This window comes from Doryrhamphus excisus, linkage group LG1, assembly GCF_037039965.1.
Source record: "Doryrhamphus excisus strain RoL-2023G ecotype Guam linkage group LG1, RoL_Dexc_Guam_v1.1, whole genome shotgun sequence".
Classification (NCBI taxonomy): Eukaryota; Metazoa; Chordata; class Actinopteri; order Syngnathiformes; family Syngnathidae; genus Doryrhamphus; species Doryrhamphus excisus.
Window position 1 is genome coordinate 21,698,086 of NC_136357.1, and position 15,377 is coordinate 21,713,462.

General features: G+C 40.7%; 1 protein-coding gene across 1 annotated transcript; it reads left to right on the plus strand.

Annotated features, from left to right (window-relative positions):
- The first annotated feature begins 3,784 nt into the window (after window positions 1–3,784).
- On the plus strand, window positions 3,785–15,119 carry eral1 (Era-like 12S mitochondrial rRNA chaperone 1). Its single transcript, XM_058077620.2, has 11 exons — window positions 3,785–4,009; window positions 6,135–6,281; window positions 6,349–6,476; window positions 9,546–9,623; window positions 9,692–9,738; window positions 12,291–12,352; window positions 12,448–12,560; window positions 13,599–13,907; window positions 13,980–14,129; window positions 14,335–14,415; window positions 14,687–15,119. Exons 1-11 carry the CDS (start codon window positions 3,904–3,906, stop codon window positions 14,810–14,812), a joined length of 1,347 nt encoding a protein of 448 aa, XP_057933603.2. The 5' UTR covers window positions 3,785–3,903; the 3' UTR covers window positions 14,813–15,119.
- Window positions 15,120–15,377: the final 258 nt, after the last annotated feature.

A 15,377-nucleotide genomic window follows, 5' to 3' on the forward strand; every position in this document is an offset into this window, starting at 1 on the left:
CTTAAAAAGTATTGGGATCGGTCCTACTGGCCCTGTACAGTAATCACTCATTAATTGGTTTGAGAAATATGAATATAAATTGAATATTTTTGTAGTTCAATCATAGAACACATGTTCACATTATTAGAGCATTCTCAACATGAAATAACACCCCTATAGCCACCTTTACGCTCCCATTACCCAATATAGTAGACATAATAAGAGAAAATAATACATTAAAAACATAAATTGATGCGTGCTAGGGGAACTGAGTGCAGGGTGGACAGGAAGTTACGTCAGCGGTTCAGAGGTGATTAAAGGCTGTTGTTCATATCTGGTGCTTGTGTGTCTCCTGGAACATTACTGTAAGATTATGGACACCGAGTGACCAGTGTAGAATACTACACATCATTGCAATGTCTTTGAATGCATCTTCTGATTGCCTTATAGTTGTATTTTCATTCATTTAGCTATTGTTATGCTAATGGTAATGGTAATGGTAATGGTAATGGTAATGGTAATGGTTTTAATTTTAATTTTAATTTTAATTTTAATTTTAATTTTAATTTTAATTTTAATTTTAATTTTAATTTTAATTTTAATTTTAATTTTAATTTTAATTTTAATTTTAATTTTAATTTTAATTTTAATTTTTTGTCACGTACCGAAGTACAAAGTGATGTGACCAAACAATGACATAATGGGTACCATAGTAACCATCAATATAGTGATATATATAGCACAACATGCTATATAGCATGCTATATAACATGCTATATACAACAGTTTTTTAATGCTTGAAAATGCTTGATTGAGGCAAAAAACCAAAACAAAGATTTGCTTCAAAATGCCGATGTTTTGACTACTAATAGGTGGGATTTAACCCCAAAAGAGCATGATTATATTTTATTTCCAAAGTATTATTTGTATTTATTTGGTATGGGATCAGCACCAAAGCTTGGCCCATCCCTAATTAAGTTACCAGGAATGTCACCCTCGCTTAACCATCCCATGTAGCGTCCCGGCGATCAGGGCTGCAAATGAAATATGTAATCACAAAATCATGCCCCACACGACTGCACATTTACTACACTGAGTTGATTGATTGCAGCGGATTGCAGCGTGTGAAGAACCATTGGCTGGCGCCGCGTACGGCAAAGTGGAATACAACTCATAATTAAATGGTCCGCAGGCCAAACCTTTCTCGCTCTTCCTGAAGGCCAAAGTTAATGCAGTCACAACGAGAACTATGATACATGCCCACGTGGAACGTCCATGTGAAGAAAAGCCCGAGGGAGCGCCGGCCTTGAATGAGAGAGAGTGGGAGGGAAGGTTTAGATCCTCAAATATCCTTTCGGTGTCTGGTTGGCTTTGAATTCTGTCAGCTAGAAAGCTCACATTTTTGTGTTTCTCTTTCGTCGCTGAAGAGCTTTCAGTGTTATGATGATGACAGATTGCCAGCTACCTGATATCCTTCATCATCCTCCCCGCTGGAGGTGTGTGTTCCACCCGGCCTGAGCAAGTCCTCCGGGACCAATAAATGGACGGCAGGTTGACGGACGATGTGAAGACATCTGCTCAGCCTGGTGTTTGCATGCCATATGAGAAAAAAAACACTTTGTTTTGATCCACTTTGTCCGTGAAAGATGCCAAAAGCAAGCCAATGTAGGTCAATATCTGCTACATCCACATACCATAGCTTTGTGCTAAAAAGCTAATAAGATCTACTAATACTGCAGTGGTTCTCAATTGGTGGGTCGCAGATCAAGTCAAGAATTACATTAAAACATGTCATGTCAAACCAATATTCTTTTTTATTTTATATGATTTGCATGCAGTTACCATGCAGTTGCATGTGTCAGTAATGTTACACTGACGAGACAATTGTACTGTGCAGAAACAGGATGAAGGAAAGGACGTTCCTTTCCTTCATCCTGTTTCTGCACAGTCTATATTCTCGATATTCTGAGTCTATATTCTCTTGTAATGTCATATTTTCTCTTAGTATGTCTACTATATTAGGTAATATGAGTGTAAACGTGACTATATTATTTCATGTCTACAGGGCTCTAATAATGTTAAAATATATATTTAGAAGGTCATAAACAGGGTTTCGATTAAGATATTCCATGTATAAGTAAGGAATTACTTATCACAGCTGGGTCTGGAATCAATCAATTGGGATAAACAAGGGATTACGCTACAGTGGATCGCCACACATTTGCCAAATTCGGAATCGCGGCCCTGAAAATGTACAAATTTTAGTTTTTTTTAAAAAGGCTTTTTTTCATGCAGATTCACCATAAATGAGAAACGTCTAACTACGTGATGATATCGGTGAAATGTACAGCCAAAAAGAGCTGCAGGTTGACAGCCCAGTATACCACAGCATTGCATGACGGTGCAGTGTTTTTTTAACATCCAGCATGGATGACACAACCTCGCCAACATCGTCGTAACTGTGCTTCAAGCCCCCCCCCACGCAACCTTTGAACACTGTCATCCATTTGAATGCGTGCACACTTCCTGTCAGCGCTTGTGTGTTTGTAAATTGTCATACGATATGAGATATATGTCATATGATGGCACCGTAATGCTGTTTTTACTGACATCATGTATGTAAAAAGCGCGACAGAGTATAGGGCCACATTGGAAAAAAAACATCTGAGATTTTGAGAATAAAGTCGTACATTTACTAGAAGTTTTACGCTGACAAGAAAAAAGCCTTAAATTTACAAGAGAAAAGTTGTAAGTTTATGAGAATAAAGTTGCCTATTTAGGAGTAAAAAGTAGTACATTTACAAGAAAGAAATATGTGATTAATATAATATGATATTATAATATTACTTTTGCCCAAGGCCAAAGGTCACATAGCCCCCCCGTTTTCATAGCTGTCTCAGGCAATGCCTGTTACGACAGAGTGTTAAAATCATCTGAGATTACGAGAAAAAATCTCACAATTTGTGTTCTCCTGCATTGCATAACATACTATCATAACTATCATACGTGTACTTAATGTACACAAACAAAACAGGATGCGCACTGATACTGGCTTTCTGTATGTGCAGTGCCAATTGTATTCTTCTCTCTGATTGGTCAGATTATCAATAGATGGGAAACTTGGGCCAATCAGAATAAAGAATAAAGAAAGGGATTTAGCTCCTTTTGGCTGAAATCTGAAATGGAAATAGCGTCTTTTGGTTGAAAGCATAAATTTCATATCACTTTTTTTCATATTTTTTAAAATGATTTCAAGACCAAAATATGTGATTTGGATACACATGACAGAGATCTATTAAACTCTATTAAAACATGCAACTTAGTGAAAATTGGATTTAGCGCCTTTTGGTTGCAAGCTCTTCATATACTGAACCAATAATAATGTAATTAATAATAATTATTAATAATTAATAACAATCAACGATTAATAATTTAATTATAGTACCGTTGTAAATTAAAATATTTTAATTAAAAAAAACTGCCTGTTTTATAAATTTTGTCCAGTAGATAACATAGTAGAGCAAATGAAGCCTAAAGAGGATTTTCCTTTTCGTGAACTATTTTGATCTGTCTTCACATGCGTCATCACTATTGATATAATTATGCATACTTTGCTATATGTATACATGTGTGCGAAATAATAAAGAAATAAAAACAAATCAAAACAATGTAGCGACAACGTGACTAAAGGTGACAATGTGGTGACCGCATTGAAGTTTGGGCATATTTGAAGTATTTTCCTGCAGTTACAATGTCCGTCGCTAGGGGGCAGTCCTATGAATAATTCACCTCAAAACCGGAAGTTGTGCCTCGTTGGTCATATAAACATGGCGTCCCCCATGTTGACAACATTGTGACTACCAACGAACGACGCAGCTTATTAGTCTGTTGTCATATGTGGTTCTCAATACACAATAACGTGTCATGGCGCTCAGACTGTGCTGGCGTTTATGCAGGGATGCGGTTGTCCTCCCCAGACGGCTCGTCGCGTCTGCTCGCCAGGAACCTGCGTCACGGCTTCTCAAGAAAGGTGCGTTTCGATAGATTATGGCATTCAGGCGAGGTACATGCTCAAACAACCCGGTGTTAAGGTTGTGTCACAATTCGCGCACTTTCACGCTCAGAAATTGGTAAATAGAGTGGTGACAGCGATTCACAATTTAAAGAGAACGCCTGGAAGTATTGCGGTCGTCATTTCCGGCAAGTGCACGACGACATAGTCGATCCTTTGAATAACGAAGCGAACATAGTATACTTATTCAAAGAGAGCAGCCCGTGCTTCTATTCACGCACTTCCACTTAGAATTGAGAGTGCGTGTTAAGTGCGTGGTGAGTGCTTTAGACGCACGGGCGGGCTCGTATTGTTAGTAAGGGTAGTATCTCTATAGGAACCATACGAGCAAGATGACATCTTTATTTGTGATTGTGTTACATTGTCTTATCGTGTTATATTTATATATTGTTCATTTGTTCACATGTAAATGTGTTGATGGAAAAAGGTATTTGTTGTCTAAAACAGGTTTGTCCAAAGTGTGGCTTGGGGATATTTGCCGCCTGTGGCTGCACATTCCGAATATTAAATGTAAAAAGTTATAATGTAATTAGAAAAATGCAAAAAAAGAGAATGACAGTGTAATATGAAGTGTTTAGTTACATGAAGTTGAAATATTAAACAAATATATTAAACAAATATTTATTCTTTCATTGATTCATTTTCTACCGCTTATCCTCATGAGGGTCGCAGTAGGTGCTGGAGCCTACCCCAGCTGTCTTCAGACAAGTTGTAATACATTATTATACATATAAGTATTATTGTCATTTTTAGGCTGGAGAAAAAGTTCAAATATTATTGGAATAAGGTGAAAATACTTTGGGCAATATTGTCATATTATGAGAAGAAAATATACTTTAAGAATGTTGAAATAGATAGAAAAAGGTAACTGTCAGAAATGTGGAAAAAATGCTGTAATTTTCAGAGAATACAGTCATATAATTAAAGTCCAAGTCAAGTCAAAATACTAACAAATAATAAAATAAAGTAATACTTTGGTGACAAAAAATGTCATTTTAGTAGCATGGTATTATAAGACAAAACAAAGTTGTCATTTTTAGGCTGGAGAAAAAGTTAGAATATTATTGGAATAAGGTGAAAATACTCTGGGCAATATTGTCATAATATTATGAGAAGAAAATGTACATTAAGAATGTTGAAATGGCTAGAAAAAAAGAGTGTCAGAAATGTGAAAAAATGCTGTAATTTTCAGAGAATACAGTCATATAATTAAAGTCCAAGTCAAGTCAAAATACTAACAAATAATAAAATAAATAATGCTACATAAAAGTGCTACACTATTACTATAATAAGTAATACTTTGGTGACAAAAAATGTCATTTTAGTAGCATGGTATTGTAAGACAAAACAAAGTGATATTATTATTGGAATAAGGTGAAAATACTCTGCAATATTGTCATAATATTATGAGAAGAAAATGTACATTAAGAATGTTGAAATAAAAAAGTAACTGTCAGAAATGTGAAAAACTGCTGTAATTCAAGTCAAGTCAAAATACAAACAAATAATAAAATAAATAAAGTAATATTTGGGTGACAAAAAATGTCATTTTAGTAGCAGAGTTGAACTATTAACTAATGAATACAGTCTTTTTATTAAGTCATAAGAGAAATAAAGTTTTCTTTTTTTGGAAAATGACAGTAGGTTGGTAAAGTTTTTGGCAGTATAGTGACAATATTACAAAACGATAATATATGAAGATTATTTGAGAAAAATGGTTGGAAAATTTTTACCTAAATTCTTCGTCCGGTGTTTTTATTTGATGATCTAATTAAATGTAAAATCATCAAGTGATGTCAAGTAAAAAGTGTCGGTATCGCCAGTACTGGCCCTGCATTGACTTGGTATCAGGGCGATACCAAGATCTGCAGTGTTCGTGACAGTCGGAAGGTTGAGCAAATTTCCATGAGACGATAAACGAGACGACCAGCCTTTGTCCAGAAAGGAATGAATGAAGTACGCAGTGTACATGGAGTAGTATTCATATGGAGGTGCGCTGCCGGAAGTACTCCATTTGATACACATCCATCCTATGCTCCTTTTTCCTGCCAGTGCAGTAATGGAGGCGCTGGTGTCTTTACAGGAAACTGTGGAAGAAGCGACTCCTTTCTCTTCACTCCAGCCTGTTTTATTACATCAGAGGCCTTTCTAAACACGCTGCTGAAAGGCAGCCCCGCAGAGGCAGATGACGGCTCTTATCGCCTCCCCGCCTGCGTTCCTCCAGACAACGGTAAGCCATCTGATGCCTCCAGCATGCCCAGCACCACGTGCGTCTGATCTTTGCATTTTCCCTTTAGGTGAACACATGTCGCTGCTGCTGAGATGTCCCAATCAGCCCAAAAATGCCAAGATTTTGAAAGTGGCCATAATTGGTGCCCCCAATGCCGGGAAATCCACGTTGTCCAACCAGCTTCTTGGCAGAAAGGTGTGTCTTTTGAATTGTCCTTTAAACACCGTGCACTTTGTCTTGATCTTCAAGTGGAAGGCAGGAAGAATGGTGACATTTACTCTAGGACGTTCCCTACTAATGTACAGTGCATTCGGAAAGTATTCACAGCGCTTCACTTTTTCTACATTTTGTCATGTTACAGCCTCATTCCAAACTGAATTAAATTAATCTCTTACCTCAAAATTCTACACAAAATACTCCATTATGACAATGTGAAAATAGTTTTTTTGACATGTTTTGAATTGATTAAAAATAGAAAACAAAAAAATCACATTTACATAAGTATTCACAGCCTTTGCCATGAAGCTCAAAATTGAGCTCAGGTGCATCTTTTTTCCACTGATCATCCTTGAGATCTTTCTACAGCTTAATTGGAGTCCACCTGCAGTAAATTCAGTTGATTGGACATGATTTGGAAATATAATAACTGTCTATATAAGGTCCCACAGTTGACTGTGCATGTCAGAGCACAAACACCAAGCATGAAGTCAAAAGAACTGTCTGTAGACCTGCGAGACAGGATTGTCTTGAGGCACAAATCTGGGGAAGGATACAGAAAAATTTCTGCTGCTTTGAAGGTCCCAATGAGCACAGTGGCCTCCATTATTCGTAAATGGAAGACGTTTGGAACCACCAGGACTCTTCCTAGAGCTGGCCAGCCTTCTAAACTGAGCGATCGGGGAAGAAGGGCCTTAGTCAGGGAGGTGACCAAGGCCCCGATGGTCACTCTGTCAGAGCTCCAGCGTTCCTCTGTGGAGAGAGGAGAGCCTTCCAGAAGGACAACCATCTCTGCAGCAATCCACCAATCAGGCCTGTATGGTAGAGTGGCCAGACGAAAGCCACTCCTTAGTAAAAGGAACATGGCAGCCCGTCTGGAATTTGCCAAAAAACACCTGAATGACTCTCAGACCATGAGAAACAAAATTCTCTGGTCTGATGGCTTTCGTCTGGCCACTCTACCATACAGGCCTGATCTTTCTCCAATTAAGCTGTAGAAAGATCTCAAGGATGATCAGTGGAAAAAAGATGCACCTGAGCTCAATTTTGAGCTTCATGGCAAAGGCTGTGAATACTTATGTAAATGTGATTTCTTAGTTTTCTATTTTTAATAAATTCAAAAAAAGTCAAAAAAAAGCTTTTTCACATTGTCATAATGGAGTATTTTGTGTAGAATTTTGAGGTAAGAGATTAATTTAATACAATTTGGAATGAGGCTGTAACATGACAAAATGTGGAAAAAGTGAAGCGCTGTGAATACTTTCCGGATGCACTGTAATTATCTACTTATGAACAAAGAAAATGTTGAGAATTAGAATGCAGTAATCCCTCCCTGCCTTTTGGCGCATTGAATTCATGGCTTCACTCTATCATAAATATGTTCATTAATTATGGTTTAATTTCATTTGAACCTGCATCAGATTACAATTGAGTGCATCCCCTAATCAGTTCCCACTTCCACATGTCCAAAAGGAGTAGGAAGAAGCAAAGCTTATTAAATCCTACCCCTCCATCTGGTACTTTTACTTTCAGTAACTGTTCCATTTGTTCACTTCCTGCTTTCCTAATATTTTTTTTTTAAGTTAAAAAGTTTTTTAATTATTTTTTTTATTAATTTTTTATTTTTTTATTTATTATTATTTTATTTTATTTTTTCATTTTTATTTTTTGTCACATACCAAAGTAGAAGGTGATATGAGCATCCAATGCCATAATGGGTACCATAGTAAGTGTCAATATAGTGATATATATAGCACATCATGACTGGTTCAAGACTCTTCATCCTTGTATTTAGCAAACATCAACTGCTTGTATTGTTTCTTGAATTGGCTCATCGTTGTGCATTGTTTGATTTCCTTACTCAATCCATTCCATAGTTTGATTCCACATACTGAAATGCTATGGCTAGCATAACGTAGTCCTAGCATATTTATTTTGTTTTGTGGTTGCATATGGCCTGTTATTAGTCATTTGGCATACGCAAGCAAATGTGAAGTTTTATTGCCTAAATGAAGCATTTTCAAGCATAACAATGACTAAATGAAGTAAAATAAAAACACAATGATGTTGTGAAGATATGTAGTATTCCACGCTGGTCGCTGGGTGTCGCTAATGTTTGTGTAATATGTGCTGAGACAAATTCATTGCAGGTTTGAAATATCTCACAACAGCTACTGTTGCGGCCATAACCCACGCCACACTAAAACTCAACTCTCAACCCTCCACATCACTTCCTGTCTGTCCGCCACTCAGCTCTACTAGCGCTGGAACACATTTACAGCAACGCAGTAAGCCGGGGTGGGCAAATATTTTGACTCGTGGGAGGCATTGAGTTAACAAAATTGTCCGGGGGGCCAAAACATATATTTAACACACACACTATTTTATGCTTATAATTTTCCTTGAATTATTTGTCCAATTTGTCTAATTTTATCTGTAAAAGTGTAATAATAATCGGCTGTATGATCTCATGTCCCTTTTTTCAGGAGCACTTTAAACATCAGATCACATCATTTTATTTTATAGTTTGGTTTGTGTTTTTTTTTTTACTAAATAAGACATCCGACTTTGTATGTTAAAAGTTGAAATACTTAGAAAGCAACTGGTGGGCCGGATTCAAACGCTTGGTGGGCCACATGTGGCCCCCGGGCCCTGGAGTTTGCCCACCCCTGCAGTAAGCAGTGTCGTGTTTTCTGTTACAATGTCTACTATATTGGGTATTATGAATGTAAAGGTGACTGTAGGGGTGTTATTTCCTGTTTACAGGTCTCTAATAATGTAACCAAATAGAAGGTCATGAATAGATGTTCTATGGCTTAAATACAAAAATATTCCATTTATAAATAAAGCAATCCTACTTTGCAGAAATTCACTTATCACACTTGAGTCAGGAACCAAGTAAGCACAATGAATGAGGGATTACTGTACATAATCATTTTATTTTTTATTTTAATGTTTTTTTAACCAGGCTAAAAAAAATGTTCCCCATCTCTTGCTTTTTTAAATGTACTTTTCTATTGTAAAGTCCGACATCTCTCTCCATCAAAGGTGTTTGCCGTGTCCAAGAAAGTGCACACAACCAGGAAACGGTCCCTGGGGGTCCTAACAGAACAAGACACCCAGATAGTAAGACTAGTATGCATTTGATGCTGTTTGAACCCCCCATATGCTGACGCTAACATGTTCCATTTCAGGTTTTACTGGACACTCCAGGCCTCACCACTCAATCAAAAGTCAAAAGGTGCTTTGCTGTTTTTGCCTGAAAGAAATGTCATTGTATGCGGGTTATGAATTATATCACCTATTATTATTAGGGCTCGAGCACTGACCAGTGCGAAAGCCCTATTGTAATCGTTTCGTTTTTTATTCTGACGAAAGGACGGCCATTTTGAGGGCCTTAACATGCCCGAAAACTCACCAAATTTTGCAAGCGCGTCAGGTCTGGCGAAAATTTCGATCTGGTGGGGGTCCCGAAAACAATGTTCCAAAATTGACTCTCTAGCGCCACCTTTAATTTTTGAAAAAATTGGCCCCCGCCACCAGTTTCACCTATCGTCACGAAACTTGGTGGAGACGTCTATCGTGACAGGACGGACCAAAAAGTCTCAAGAACCCATATTGGAAAACGAACAGGAAGTCGGCCATTTTGGATGGCGGCGGCCTTTTTCGTGCCAGAAGTTGGGGTCGTATCTCGACGAACTCCTCCTAGGGGGTTTGACCAAATGAGTCCGTTGTTGCATCAACGGACACTAGACGGATGGCCGACGTTAAATTGCGAAGGATTTTGGGATATTCCATACGATGTGGGCGTGGCACGCCCCCAAATTTTGCCCATTTTCATATGTCCGGGCCTTGCACGCTGAGCGTAACTGTAGACGTGAATAACTTGGCTCCACGTGGTCAGATCTTCATCATACTTGGTACATGTGATCATGGCCCCGCCCCGAAGGTCCCCGTAGGTCACTTCCTGATTTTGTCGCAGCGCCACCTTTTGGCGACAGGCTAAAGGCGTGTCATCTACATGAGGCCTTTTCTGCCAGGAGATTCATCAGATGAACATCAGGGTCACAAGGTCACTGCCTGACAGCCTGGTGAAGCCTGTTGATGGACCATGATGCAGGAAAAGCGCACGTGGTGGGCGTGGCCTGGCGGCGAATGCTCAGGCCTCGCCATTTACATAGAAAAGGTCATCATTCGCCCGCAAAAGGTCGCATGGGCTTGAAAACTCATAGGGGGGGTCACTAGCGCCACCTAGAAGTTTTAAAATAATTATCCCTCGCCTCCCGTTGCACGTATCGGCATGATTTTCGGAGGAGACATCACTCGTGACAGGACGCACAAAAAAGTCTCAATAACCCATGTTCTAAAACCAACAGGAAGTCGGCCATTTTAGGTGGCGGCGGCCATTTGGGGGCGGATGTATGGGTCGTATCTTGACGAACTCCTCCTAGGGGGTTTGACCGAATGAGTCCGTTGTTGCATCAACGGACACTAGACGGATGGCCCACGTTAAATTGCGAAGGATTTTGGGCCGCTCCATAGGATGTGGGCGTGGCACGCCACCAAACTTTGACCATTTCATATCTGGCCCTGCCTGGTGTCTGGCCTTGCCTTGAAGCAATGTACATCAAAGTCAATACACAGTTTGACTGACAGACTGATGATGTCAGTTGATGGACTATGATGTGTGTAAAGCACATGTGGGGGGCGTGGCCACGGCGAATGGTCAGCCTTCGCCATTGACCATCAAAAGGTCATCATTTGCCTGCAGAAGGTCACAGGCTGCTGAAATCTTAAACGTGAGGCCTTAATCCAGGCCTGAGCGCCCTGGTGGTGCTCCCATGTGACACCAATCTAAATTGACACACTAGCGCCACCTAGAAGTTTCAATTCATTATCCCTCGCCACCCGTGTCATGACAGGACGCACCTAATGCTCCAGAAGCCATGTTCTAAACACAGCGCCACCAACTGGTGGAAATGTATATCTGCCGTAACTTCCTGATTCATGGTCAGATTGTCTTGAAATTTTTTTTGGTGTGTTGGGTCAATCTCTGGTCTGTTATACTGTGTGTACATAGACTCTATAGCGCCACCAACTGGTGGAAATGTATATAGCCGTAACTTCCTTCCACATGGTCGGATCAAGCCCAAATTTTTTCTGGTGGTTTGGGGTACCCTCTGGTCTATGACTGTGTGTGTACATAGACTGTATAGCGCCACCAACTGGTGGAAATGTATATAGCCATAACTTCCTTCCACATGGTCGGATCAGGCCCAAATTTTTTCTGGTGGTCTGGGGTACCCTCTGGTCTATGACTGTGTGTGTACATACGCTATAGCGCCACCAACTGGTGGAAATGTATATCTGCCGTAACTTCCTTACGCACGGTCGGATCGGCCCCTAATTTTTTCTGTTGGTTCGGGGTACCCTCCGGTCCGTTACCGTGTGGGCCAACCACTCTATAGCGCCACCCACAGGCGGAAACGTATATCCGCCGCAAGGACCTACCGCGTGGTCCGATCGTCGTGAATTTTTTTATGGCGGTTCGCGGTGTCGGACGGGACGTGACCGCGCACCCGCCTCGCCGCCCCCTCCTGGCGGAAAATTGCAAGTGCCGTGACTCCCTTACCGCTTATCCGCTCGCCGCGGTTTTTCGTACGGCGCGTCCGCGCGCCCGTCCGGTCGCGCGCGCGACCCCGACCCGCGCGTACCCCCGAGCGCGTCGGGGTGCTCGAGCCCGCTCATCACTGCTTGCAGTTTTAATTATTATTATTATTATCACCTTGACAGACACCAGCTGGAGAAATCTTTGCTTCTGGATCCTTGGAGCACGCTGACAGAGGCCGACTTAAGTATGGGCTGCAGTTTTTTGGGGGGGACCGCGTTCCTCAATGAAGTAAATAAGAGGCTATCAAAGGGTAATCCCTGTAACGCTGTCTATTCCCAGTGGTGGTCATGGTGGATGTGTCGGACAGATGGATGTGCAAAAGGCTGGACTTTGAGGTGCTGAAATGCCTGGCAAGACACCCGGACATTCCAGCAGTGCTCGTCCTCAATAAGGTATCTTGTCCTAGAATAAAATACCCCCGAACAAAAATATGACATTACCATACACTGTAATCCCTCGTTTATCCTGGTTAAATCACTCCAGACACGACTCTGAGAAATAAATATCAACGCATAGTATTCCTTATTTATAATCATTTATAGTTAGAGCAGAGAAAACCTGTTAGAGCCCATCTAGACGTTAAATAACACCCCTATAGTCGCATTTACTTGTATAACTTGTATTTTATCCATCATTAAAAACCATGATAGTGTGAAGCTGTGAAATAAAAGAGGTGCACGGTGTGCGAGCCTCAAACCGCTGCTTCCAGCCACGTCCCCGCTTAAACCGTTTGTGTCAACGTCATTTGACACCCGAAGCGGTCCGCTTATGTTGACCTGCATCGCAGTATTGTCAGCTCATCGCCGCTAACTGCTGTTTACAGAGCATGAAATGTGCGAATGGTGACTTCCTGTTCAGTGCAATTTAAGCTTCACAATAAACAACACGAAAGACTTAAAGCTGGTATTATTTGCGGATGATACCACTGCTTTTTTTCCGGAGGGAGTACAGACAAAATCATTAGAAAGGTCAGAGAAGAAATGGTCACACTAAAAAGATGGTTTGATAATAATAGATTGTCCTTGAACCTAAATAAAACTAAAATCATGCTGTTTGGTAACAGCAGAAAGGACACAGGTACAAATGTACATGTGTCCATTTTGTTTACAAATGTAACAGTTAGTGATTGTAAAAGTACCAGATGGATGGGGTAGGATTTAATAAGCTTTGCTTCTTCCTACTCCTTTTGGACATGTGGAACTGTGAACTGATTATGGGATGCACTCAATTGTAATCTGATGCATGTTCAAATGAAATTAAACATTACCATTAACAGCAGCTAACAAAATCCACCCATTCAATAAGCTCTGCTTCTGCCTATTGCTTTTCCAGCACGTTAAACCTTAAATGGAAGCATGCGATGCTCCTTGGTGTAGCTTGCCAAGCATGTTCGAAACAAATGAAGCCCATTTCTTCTTCCGTCACAAAAGGTGGACAAGGTGAAGGCGAAAGACAGGCTGCTGGACATCACAGGAGAGCTGACATGCGGAGTCGTGAACGGCCGCCGACTGCATGTCAGACGCTCGATCAAGCCCCCGTGGGCTGAGAAGAGTCCCGAGCGGGATTCTGAAGAGTTCCAGGACGAGGACGCCGCCGTGTTTGAGGACGGTGCCGGTGGAGACAGGACTGCGTTGGACAAAGAGCACCTGAAGGCACTGAGCACCCAGAAGGGCTGGGCCGGCTTTAAGGACGTCTTCATGCTCTCATCCGTGGACAGAGAGGATGTGGAGACGCTGAAGGTGATGGAATGAGAGTACATCTCACTGACGTCCAAACTTTTACTCACAGCAGCTCCTTTCTTTGTGTTCCAGAGTTACTTAATACTTGCAGCCAAAAGTGGGTCGTGGCAGTACCACAGCGAGGTCCTGACTGACCAGAGTCCAGAGGAACTGTGCACCAACATCATCAGGGAGAAGCTTCTAGAGCACCTTCCGCAGGAGGTGCCGTATGCCATTACACAGGTGAAAATACGGCCTATTTGTAGTCAAAAATATGCACATTTAACCAAATTGTACACATTTTTCAAGCAAAGTCAAATAGAAATATAAGGCATTCAAAGGCACTCCATTCGTTTTAGTCTAGATTGTTAGCCAAAGGTAAAAACTTTATTGTCACTGTAGCTGAGACGTGTGTAGAGCTAATGGGGTTCTAACTTGTCTGTTTCAGTCTGTTGAGCTTTGGCAAGAGGATGAAAACGGACAGCTGAACATTTTGGTGAAAATTCACACCAAGAAGGAAACTCATTTGGTAAGCGAACGTTTCTGATTTTAATTATGGTTGCTTTATTTGTCATAGTAACTTAAATAGAAAGCAGTTTGATGGCAGTTTCAACATTTTCCAGCAGGAAGACATGATGAGTAAAGTCAATTTGAAATGAGTTACATAACAGCACAACCAAGTCAGCTGTGCTATGACGTGTGCTAAAAAGCGGCTGGGGTTGTGTAATGATGTAGACGAGTAGAGCCAACTCTATCTGTGGCGGTCCAACTGTATTGGTGGCGATCTGCTACTGTTTTAGCGGATGGTGATCGGCACTGCGGGCCAGATGGTCGCACGTATCGCCCAGGAGACGAGCGAGCAGCTCACGCACATCTTCCTCAAGGAGGTCAAGCTCAGGCTCTCAGTGAAGATGACGAAGGGATGACGAGAAGAAATGATGGGAGTAGCTTCCTGCCTGCGGGACCCGGACTCGGGAGGGACACGGACGCATAAAGAGGTGCTTCATAGATGCGTTTATGTAACCAATAAATCTAATTTGCCCCCTCAAATGAGATCCAATACAACACCCAAAGGGATAATAACGCTCACTTTTGGTGGTGTAATGTTTTTATAGCTGTGCCCATCATGCCATTTAAATAAAGCCATTAAAGTATGATGTCGTGCACTTGGAAGACATTTATTTATCTTATTTAAATAAATAAGATAAATAAAATAAGATAAATAAATGTCTTCCCGGCTGAATGAATGAGACCTAATAGATGTACCTAATATTGTGGCCACTTTGCCAGTATTGGACAGGAATGACTGCTTGCATCCAGCAAAAAAAAACAAATAAAGACCATTTTTTAATGTACATGTATTTTTTAGACACAAGCATTGACAGCATATTTTCATATATTTTGTCATACACTTTGTCGATGAATTATTTGGTCATACATTTGTTTGTAGTACTTGGTCATTTCCAAGAGCCCAAACAGATATCTGGATTC